Below are 11,015 nucleotides of genomic sequence, written 5' to 3'. Positions count from 1 at the left end.
TATTATTATTATTATTATTATTATTATTATTATTATTATTACTGTCCCCTTACTGTACAAACTGTAAATAAATCTTTATTCCTGACTATGTGACGTCGCCATTAATGTGTTTGTAGTTAAAATATTGATTTTTGCTTTTAAATTTTTATTTTTTGGTAGATTGGCTTACGGGGTGATTTTGAAGGAGTAATGAAGTTAATCTTCTCATAAGTGGATGTAATATGTAGAGATGCCATCTCGGCCGTTTTTCCTCGTTTTGTTTTTTTTAAAGTCTATATTTTGCTTTACAAAAACGTGAAAAAGCAGCTGTGACCAAGCTATCACGAGGTGAGTAGCACTGTAAGCATAATTAATAGCGATATACTTCAGTTTGTCTGTGTGTTTCTGTATGCAAGCGGGTCTGCTGCGGTCTGCTGACAGTCCAAAATGGCGGCGGTAGGACGAAACCATGGGCGAGTCTGTTGCTATGGGGCGTTCTGTTGAGCTTCGCCTCTTGGTGTCCATGCTCTTTGGGTGTGTACTATGGATGATGTAATGTCGGGTGTGACCAGCAGGCGTCGCTCTGCAGCGCTCAGCTGTTGTGAAACCATAGAAGAAGAAGCTGAACGGCTTCGCTGCGGGGAGAATCAAAATGTCTGCCCCTAAAACCATCCCCAAAGACGCTCAGGTATTTGATCATGAACTGTGTTTATTCTTTACTTCTCATTAATCTGCGGGTTAAATTAACGCTTCTGTTTTTATGTTTCTGTGAACATCGACAAAAGATTCATATATCTGAACATGTAAACGTTAGCTAGCTTGTTAGCTAACGTTAGCACTGGATTACCGTTCAAAACAACGGCCACCAGCTAGCATGTTAGCATAGCCGTTGGGCTCCGGTGGAAAGGATTTGTTCCGGTGTAAACACCGTGTTCGTGTTTTACACCGTTACTGCAGATGTGTCTCCGGTAGAGGACGATCAGCGTTACCGGTCAGTTTAGCTCGTGTTGTCGGAGAGTTTAACACCCAAACTCCGGTAAATGAGTCCGTTAATCAGCCGGTGTTACGGTGAAACTGGTCACTGAGCTCAAAACAAACCACAACATGTGTGTTATAACAGTTTATTGAGAGTTTATATTAAAGTATAAATATTTATGACGGTCTTTGCACTGTGTCACAAACTCAGACTCTCAGAGAGAAAAGAAACTTTAATGTTTATTGAGTTGTAGCTTGTGTGTGTGTGTGTGTGTGTGTGTGTGTGTGTGTACAGCCACAGGTATCATTTATATTAAGACTTCATGTCTTCAATCAGAAAGATAATGAGAAAAAACAAGATGAAAAAGTTGAAAAAACAGTCATGATTACAAATGAAGATTTTCACTGTCTTACATTATTAATTTCTCCCATTCACTTATAAAAAAAAAAATCTTTCACTCTGAGTTATTTTTCTTTCTCACAATCTAAATCTTGTATAATTTCTAACCATTGTTCTGTAGTTTAATATAATATGTTGTTAGAATAGCTGTTTTAATGAGAGGCTTCACAATATCATATTCTCATGGGACGATATTATTGCAATTTTAAATATGATATTCTGAGTATTGTGAAAAAAAATTTAACTATAAATTATGCCCCCAAAGGAAAACTTTGTTAACATCTGTTTTATGTAGAAAGCTTTCAGTCCATTCATCTCACGTCATCATTTTTATTGCAGCAAAATGTTTTTAGTGGACTGAACAAGCAGTGATTAATTATTGTAGTAGGCTACTAAAAGTTTAATTTGTAATTTTAATATTAATAATGCATATAATAAAGAAATTGATACTTTGCGTCCATGTAATGATATGACTTTGCCACACAGAAGTATCATGATATTTTTCCCCACCCTCACGATAATCTGTGGCACACTCATATATATGTCAAAGGTCTTTGCAAGACTCAGATTTTTACATAAGTGAAAGTAGTAATGCTACGGAGTAAAATACTCACGTCATGAGTAAAAGTCCAAAAGTAGCAGCATCCAAATATACTAAGGAGGGTGTCTAATTCTATCTAGTCTCCTGTCCTCTGTCAGATAATGTCCTGTTATAGTCATACATGAATCCTCTGACCTTGAAGTCCAGGCGTCACAGGTTAACGCCACCCTGACTGCTGTACTCAAAGGTTCCTCAGCTTTATGCTTCACTTCTCTGTAGAGCTTGGGTACGGCTGTGTCGGAGACAAAACTTGGGGGCGGAGTTACATTCCTGGGTTTACGTGTTTTTAGCATGTAACAGAAGCCTTGGTTTCAACAGCACTGTATGGACGCAGGTCTCTGCACAGGAAGTAGGTGATGGACTGTGTTATTTTCTGATGGTAGTTGTGTCGAGCTAAGTGCGTCCAGTGTTGGTTGATTTTTCAGTGGAGCATGTTTAGCGTTAGCTTGACCTTCAGCAGCTAACACTATCTCTGGATGGTGGCGTGTGAGGTGAGCCGTCATGTTCGTAGTATTCCAACAGTATTTTATTCTCATATGACACTGCTGTAAATCACGTGTCATATCCAAGTCCTCCTTCTGTGTTTTAAAAAATCCAAAATAAGTCCAGATGTATGATTTAAACACTGACGGCACATTTCTGATTTCTGTCTCTGGTGCCTCCATCTTTGTTTTGATGAACTTCCTGCCACATGCAGCAGACTGAGACCTCTGCTGACCTCACCAGGAACAAAACATCAGCACCATCTAGTGGAGCGAAAGAGCAACTGATTCTATTATTCTAGCACCAAAAGTTTTATTGAAATGTGTATTTGTAAAAATGAATAATGTCTATAATAAAAGATAATGTGCTGTATGGATTTTTCCCCTCCATTCCTGGTGTTTCCAATATGCTGCTGCTGACGTGATGATGTGATCTGATGGATGTGAACTGTGTGTTTCAGGTGATGATCCAGATCCTGAAGGACATGGGGATCACTGAGTACGAGCCTCGAGTCATCAACCAGATGTTGGAGTTCACCTACAGTAAGTCAGAGACACTCAATCCATTTCTATGACATCAGAGGAAATGGACTTATTTAAAACCCCTGTAAACATGTCAGTGTGAGTGAAATGGTCCTGCAGTGAATGTGTCACAGTGGGACTAACACACCCAGATCATGTGACTCCTGCATGTATACAGTCAATCAGACCCAAACTGGCCGAGGCGCTCTGAGCATGCTCCACAGTTTCCGCCCCGGGCTTTGACCCGGAAGTCCAATAGCATTAAATGTGTAAGAGAAGAAGAAGCTGGTAACAACATGGAGAAATCTACATCCAGAGCCGTGACTTTTTGGACAGACCAAATGTACAGAGCTGTAAAGTTGTCCACCATGGTAGCAGTTAGCTGCTAGCTAACCGTAGCTAACTTGTTTGTCCATTGTTTGGTCTGTGACGTAATAGGTCAACAGGAAAAAGGTCCAATACTAACAAGCTGAAAGGGGGCATATCTCCACCTATTGTAGAGGAGTCGCACATACTTGGCTCAATAAATGGATTCCCCTCCCGTGCTTGTATACTGGGACAAGGACAGTAGGCCAGTTAAATGTCCTCGTGCAGCTGGGACTGTGGCTCCATTTCACTGAGCAGGGAAACGCACTGAGTGTTCTTACATGTGAACATCAGTACAGAAGTCTGTAATGGACATAAACTTGTAGGCTGCTGAGTTTGTCTCTTTGGAGTTTTCAGACCGTCAGTAGCCCCGCTGAATGTTTGTGAGACTGAAAGTTATCAAATATTGATGTAAACAGGATTTTAAAAAATAAATCTGCAGATGTTTAAAGGGCCAGTGTGTAATATTTGGCATGGTTTATTGTCAATCTGAATCTGAATCTGAATCTTCTACCCATTAATATGTTTATACAAGTGTATGATCGCTATAAAATAAAATTCGTTTGGTTTTCGCAGCCTTATAATTATGCTTTTATATATATATATATATATATATATATATATATATATATATATATATATATATATATATATATAGCAAGGGCCTTTTTTTTAGAGAGATTGCCATCTTGCGCCACCATGTATGTACGGCAGCCCGAGCAGACAATCCAGCCAGAGAACGCTTTTCGCGTGTATAAATAAACCAATGAAGACAGCGGGAGGAAGGAAGAAGGAGGAGGAAACAGCAGAGTGTTAGTAGTTCGTCGATAGAGAGTAGTGAAAAGTTTTTTTAGTTATAAAGTTTGCGAATGGACCACACTTACCACGCAACAGGAGAGAATGAACCTGAACCATCATCTGCGAGGAAAAGAAGACACAACTTCACTCCTTGTGATGCACTCTCTGCGACGCTTTTCCTCCTGATGATATATCTCCCCAACAATGGCAGCAGAAGCACCGAATCCCATTCTGTGCATTCAGCGTCTCTTCTCGCCCGCTCAGCATCAAACACATGGAGTTCCTCATCTGTGTGCTCTGGCTCAAACAGGTATGGCTCTGGGTCTGTGTCCGCTACAAGACACTCTTCAAAATCGCGTTCAAAGTCGTCCATTGCAGCTACTATAGTCCGGAGATATCGCTAGGCTAAATAAACAGCTGAGCTGTGTTTACCGGCTACGCTGTCAGTCAGTGTGCGGGCTGGAGATTGGTGGAGCAGAGAGGGGAGGGGGTCCCCACTTAGCATGGTAAACGAGTATGTGTGTAAAGTTAGAAGTGTGTCTGTTACGCCAGAAGAGTCAGAGTTTGGGACGGAGTCTTTTACCCCCTGGAGTGTTACCGGAGTTTCTGGAGTGCTCAAATAAACAGGCCTTTTTCCCGAACGCTCCTCTGGTCTCCTGCTTGTGAGGGATTCATTACAATATCGTAACATGGTTTAGATTTCTAAATAAACATTCACCTCGTCGCTAGATAGACCTACTCCTGAAAAACTCGTCCGCAAGGCTTTTTGTCCCTACGAGGCCACCGTCGTTTACCCGACGGGAGGGGTGAGCGAGTGAGCCCTGCAATCTAGAATTTGACCACTGATGTCACTGTTTCCAACGGTTTTCAACCCATTTTACACACTGGGCCTTTAACAAAGCAGGAATTCTGTAGGAAACACTCAGAGTTTTATTAAATCTGTCAGTCCATCGATAAATGAAAGAAACACAATGTATAATTCTTAAATGATTGTCTGCATCACTCAGCTGCTGTTTGTGTTCACAGGATATGTGACCACCATCATTGAGGACGCCAAAATCTACGCCACACATGCCAAGAAGTCCAACGTGGACGCAGACGACATCAAACTGGCGATCCAGTGTCGCATGGACCAGTCATTCACCTCGCCGCCGCCACGAGATGTAAGCCTCTACTGTCCTCATGTTTACTGTCCTCTGAGTGTCAGAGTTACAGTCATCACATCATATTGTGATGTCATGACGTCCTCTGGCGTCTCGTTTAGACTCTGGGTCAGTTTTTATTGGAGCAGCTGATCAGGTCAAAACTCAGCCACAGAACAGAGAACGACTTTATGTGTCAGATGTTTCAGCCTGTGGCCATGAGTCAGAAAACAACAGTCAGAGCCCGATGAAATCTGTTTGATTTATTTTAACAGATTCAGTTATGTTTTTTCTCAAATGTAGTGTTTTTCATTTGAATTGTTCTGAATTCTTCGTCCTGCTCCGCTGTGTGTTCAGTTCCTGTTGGAGGTGGCGAGGCAGAAGAACCAGACTCCCCTCCCGCTGATCAAACCCTACACAGGACCTCGACTTCCTCCAGACCGCTACTGTCTGACGGCACCCAACTACAAACTCAAGTCCATCCAGAAGAAGGTCGGAAGTTTTTACAGAAGTTTTATTCTGTGACGTTCTGTTTTTCTCTTTTTTTTCTCCTCATCAAACCTCTGTTTGTCTTTTCCCTCCAGGTGTCATCGTCTGCAGGCAGGATATCGGTGCCTCGCCTCAGCGTCGGTGCCGTCACCAGCAGGCCAAGCACACCGACCCTCGGTGAGTGTGGTCATGTGACAGAGTTGCTGTGATGCAGCTGTGAGGCTGCCGAGGGTGCTGCACACTGAACACCGTCAGTTTCTCTGAAATCAGAGCTGAACTGTTCTCGGACAGTTTATTTCTCTGATCATGTGTTAAACCTGCATTTGAACGCAACACTGTAGTGTGTCAGGAGGGGATTGTGGGAAATGAAGGCCCTCTCTAACTGAAGCAGTTCTAATGGAAGCTCCTGCTGACAGAAAGAATATCTCATCAGTATTTTATCTCTTTAAATACATTTTAAATTTGACCCAGAGGAGGAGTGTGAGAAGACTCAGGCCAACACAGGAAGTTAAAGATCTTTATACGATGTTTAAATGATGCTTATATGATGCTTGTGGTGCAGGATTAAATGTAAAACAAACATCTGAATGTAACTAAAGCAGAAGTTTGTCAAAAAGGGGATTGTGGGACATGTAGGCACTCTAACTGAAAGAGAAGCCGGTCACATTATCATAATCTGACCAAAACTTGATATTTGAAACCACTAGTCTGTATTAAAAGGTTTAAAATATCAGTTAAATGTGTTTTAGATAAAATTGATTTACTGATTTACTTTAAAACCAGTAAGTGAAAACAGAACTAGTGGCACCAGTATGAAGTGTCAGTTAGGAGTAATAAATTGCAGTCACAAAGTATTTAGCTCATCAAATCATTTCACTTTTTTCACATTTTGTTACGTTAAAATTATTTAATTCATTTTCCCTCATCAGTCTGCATTCAGTACCCCAAAATGACAGTGAAAACAAAATTTTAGAAAGTTTACAAATCTGTTGAAAAGGTAAAACTGAAGTAAATCTGTTTTTAAAAAGAAAAAAACTGAAAATATCACATTTTTAATAAATTTGCAGAAAACTCTATGACTTTGTTTTTATAGAGGACGAAGGGAAATATTTTTTTAAAAAATGTATAAATTAAAAAAAAATCTGTTTTAAAAAGGGAAACAGAAATATTATATTTCTAATAAATTCACACAAAAATACCAAAAATTCAGTTTTAGTGTTCATATTTTTGGGTGAGTGAAGATCGATGAAAGAAAAATGAATTAAAATGACTCATGATTAAGTGAAAGGGATCTGAGTACTGCGTGAATGCTCTGTGTTTTCTTCTTCACTTAGACGATACAGATGTGGCTGTTTATTTATTCCCAGTTAGACCAGTCTGTGTGTACTAGACCAGTGTGTTCTGACCAGTGTGTTCTCCACAGGAACTCCATCTGTCCAGTCCGTCACCACTAAAGTTGGAACTCCAGTGTCTCTGACGGGACAGAGGTTCACTGTTCAGATCCCACCGCCCTCTCAGACGGCCACCACCAAAACCAGTAAGAACCTGTTTCCTCCCAGTTACTCATTTAAACTCTGAAAGCAGAGTGACCTGATACAGGACTGACACCAGTGTGTTTATATCTACGTCAGAGGTCAGGCAAGAGAGCTGCACTTTATTTAGTCAGGAACAGCAAATGAAACAAACTACACAGATATGAGAATTAGAAAAAACAAAAAAAAAATGAAATGGTATTACTTTTTTATCATTTAGTTAATCTCTCTAATAAACTAACTCAAAAACAAAATGAATACATTTAAGCTTTAATATAATAACTTTATTAAAATATAAATATTGTGCAGGTTTTCTTGATGTGGCTGCGTTCAAACAGCATCCAGCAGTGAAAGTTAAGACACAATGAATATTTAATTCAGTATTCATTTTGATTATTTAAACGTTTTTTACATGAGAACAAGCAAGATTCATAAACGGATAAAGACACGGCGGTTGTGGTGGTTGCTCACCGTCACCTGTGTTTGCCTTGTCATTAGTGCAGTGTTGTAATATTCAGTTATCACAACAGCCTGATAATAACAATACCATTTAAAGTGTTAACAGTTTAATAGTCGTAGACACTGGAGGATTTCTGTATAATGTGAATATCAGTGGACCAGGAACAGACCCCTGTGGCACTCCATCACTGTTTCAGCACCATCACACTGCTGCTGTAGTTAAAAGTAAAAACTTAAACCAATAAAATAATAAATACATTTCACCCTCAAATCCAACAGTAATAAGAAGTGAACAAGAACTGAAAAAATATTCATTTTTGTAGTCGGGTATCAGAATGAACACTGACGGCATGTGAGTGTTGTGTCACATTTTTTAAAGACCAGTTTTGTTGGCTGCATTCATTCATCCTGTTCATGCTGAATATTGAAGGAATAGGTTTAGGTTTAGTTTATTTGCACAAACATGTATAGACAGGACGGGAAAAAAGAAATTGCAAGTTTAAAAAATTGTGCAGGAGAGGTTAGAAGCCAAAAATGGTTTATGAAGATATCTCCCCTGTTAAATAACAACAGTGGGACAAGAGTTCCAGACTAAGAACTAATGCAAAATTGTTAATGATGTACAATTTGCAGCGTCAAAAAAACAAACAAATGAATCAGTGAAGTGTTGACAGTCTTTTGTTTTATGAATAACAATAATGTAGATGAGGATTGTAGAGATGGAAGCAGGTTGTTCCAAAGAGATGCTCCTCTATATTTCAGTCAATATTGATTATGAGAGGTCCAACAATATGGAAGATAAAAGTCCTGAGAGTGTCTTGTGAAATATGAGTGAATGTCTGAGGAAGACTTCAAAAAGTTCTGGAAACGCTCAGCAGGTCATGAGTGAGATGTACATATTTATACATGAATACAGTCTAGTTTATGTTCACATTAAAAAAATGATATACTTCCCTACAATAAATGTCTAGGGGTCATAGTAGATGAGAAGCTGAAAATTTTGGCTTGGGTATATTTTTTAATTTTTGTCACAAAATATCACTGCTTTCAATTTGTCTAAATGGAGAGAGTGACTATTGTTTTATTTTGTCGTCTTTCATTAAGACTCCATCGAAGTCTGTTTGCACTGATATGATTTTATTTTTCTGTAATTAATTTTCACATCACATCAATGTCAGATAAACTTTAAAATATATTTCTGCTCAGGACGAGGCTTTTGTCCCCAGTATGAGCAGGAGGAATGATTATGTATAGCAATATTTCTTTCAGCCACACTTGAGTGTTGTTTAAAGAAAGAATTAAAGTGTGGACTTATTTTATAAGATGTTACAATATTGTTTTTTTTTTCTTTTGAGTAGAAAAACCCTTAAAAACCGCCGTCACATTTCTGACCTGTCAGTGAAAACAGTTTAACCCTCCCTTCTTTTCTCGTCCTGACAGCCACGCCGTCCACGCCTGCTGTCTCCAACGTCCTCATCAACCCGTCTCTGATTGGCTCCAAGAACATCCTCATCACCACCAACATGGTGTCACAGAACTCCAGTGGCGGCGAGTCGCTGAAGAGGAAGCACGAAGATGACGATGACTACGACGCTTTATGACAGCGCGGCTAAAGAAGGCTCTTTTCAATAATACTTAAAAAAATAGGTCGACCCCTGCCATCGTCTCACCAGACACTGATCCAGATCTTAAAGAACTCGTCTTAGTTTAGTGTTTTTAGAGCGTTTGTTTAACCAGAGACGACCTGTGGCTCCAGACTGGGAGTCAACCAGTACACCCAGTCTGAAGGCAGATCTCAGATCAGACTGTGGATTCAAACAGAAGCTTCAGTAAAACAGAGGAAACTTGATTTACAATAAACTGTGTTAAAATAAAAACTGAGCTGCGTCCGTTTTTTATTGTGTTTTACACAAACTTTACAGGAACAGTCCACGTTAAATCTGTTTTTAGAATTATGTATGATTGTTAGAATTTTCATTGGCATATGAGCCATTAGGTCCATTAATGATGTTATGACTTCATCCTGAATCGTGTGTTTAGGCTGTAAAAAATGAATTCCTAATATGTCTGACATTTAATGATCATTGAGATATCACTGCAAAGACTGAACATTTTTACTGTGTAAACCGTCATCACCGTAATATTAATGACTTAAAATAGTATGCAACAAAAATGTCATGAAAACTCATAGTAAAGTATCTTTTTAAGGCCATAAAAAATCAAAGTATTCAATGAACATTTTCAAAGATAAAGTTATACGAAAGTATGCAATTGAAATTTGATTAAGGCGTGATTAAAATCATGAAAAATTTCATAGTATGTTGCCAAACATTATGAAAATGGTCAGTATAATATATCAACGAAAACAACGTGAAAATGTCATAGTATAGTGTGTTGTCAGAAATCATGGAAAAACGTCATAGTATAATATTTCGTCAAAAATCATGAAAAAAAAAGTTATAGCATAGAAAGTTGTCAAAAACTGAAAAAAGTCATAGTATAGTATGTTGTCAAAAACGACATGAAAACGTCATAGTATACTATGTTAGTAAAACTCTTGGGAAAAAGTCATCTTATAGTATATTGTCAGAAATCATGAAAAAAAGTCATAGTATGTCGTCAAAAATCAGGTAAAAACATCATGGTATAATATGTCGTAAAAAATCATGGAAAAAGTCATAGTATGTCGTCAAAAACCACGAAAAAAACCCCATAGTATAGTATGTCGTTAGAAACCACGTAAAAGTATCATAGTATAGTATGATGTCAAAAATGATGAAAAAACGTTATCGTATAGTATGTCGTCACAAACCACGTAAAAACATTATATTATAGTACGTCATCAAAAGTCATGGAAAAAGTCATAGTATAGTATGTCGTGAGATACCACGTAAAAATGTCATAGTATGGTATGTCGTCAAAAACCACGTAAAAAGGTCATGGTATAGTATGTTGTCACAAAATAGTCAAAAACGTCATAATATAGCATGTCGTCAGAAAATGGTGTAAAACGTCATGGTATAGTATGTCTTCAAAAATCATGGAAAAAACATCGTATAGTATGTCGTCAAAAACCACGTAAAAACATCATATTATAGTATATCTTCAAAAATCATGAAAAAACGTCATAGTATAGTATGTCTTCAAATACCACGTAAAAACATCATATTATAGTATATCTTCAAAAATCATGTAAAAACGCCATAGTATATAGTATGTCATCAAAAATCACGTAAAAACATCATATTATAGTATATCATCAAAAATCGT

General features: G+C 38.3%; 1 protein-coding gene across 1 annotated transcript; it reads left to right on the top strand.

The window, feature by feature from the left end:
- The first annotated feature begins 515 nt into the window (after positions 1-515).
- Positions 516-9,622, top strand: taf9 (TAF9 RNA polymerase II, TATA box binding protein (TBP)-associated factor). The gene is made up of 7 exons (XM_033639188.2): positions 516-667; positions 2,899-2,980; positions 5,150-5,286; positions 5,623-5,757; positions 5,850-5,931; positions 7,178-7,291; positions 9,186-9,622. Exons 1-7 carry the CDS (start codon positions 632-634, stop codon positions 9,344-9,346), a joined length of 747 nt encoding a protein of 248 aa, XP_033495079.1. The 5' UTR covers positions 516-631; the 3' UTR covers positions 9,347-9,622.
- The last annotated feature ends 1,393 nt before the right edge of the window (positions 9,623-11,015 follow it).

The sequence above is a fragment of the Epinephelus lanceolatus genome, chromosome 11 (assembly GCF_041903045.1).
Source record: "Epinephelus lanceolatus isolate andai-2023 chromosome 11, ASM4190304v1, whole genome shotgun sequence".
NCBI lineage: Eukaryota > Metazoa > Chordata > Actinopteri > Perciformes > Serranidae > Epinephelus > Epinephelus lanceolatus.
The sequence above is the reverse complement of the archived record's forward strand: the minus strand, read 5'-3'. Positions and strand labels throughout refer to the sequence as shown.

What these genes read in the sequence shown, in the direction of transcription:
- taf9 (XM_033639188.2), top strand. Translation starts at nt 632, where the DNA reads ATGTCTGCCCCTAAAACCATCCCCAAAGACGCTCAG. An exon ending in GATGTTGGAGTTCACCTACA is followed by an intron (nt 2,981 to 5,149) that starts GTAAGTCAGAGA and finishes TTGTGTTCACAG; the next exon opens with GATATGTGACCACCATCATT. An exon ending in CCTCGCCGCCGCCACGAGAT is followed by an intron (nt 5,287 to 5,622) that starts GTAAGCCTCTAC and finishes CTGTGTGTTCAG; the next exon opens with TTCCTGTTGGAGGTGGCGAG.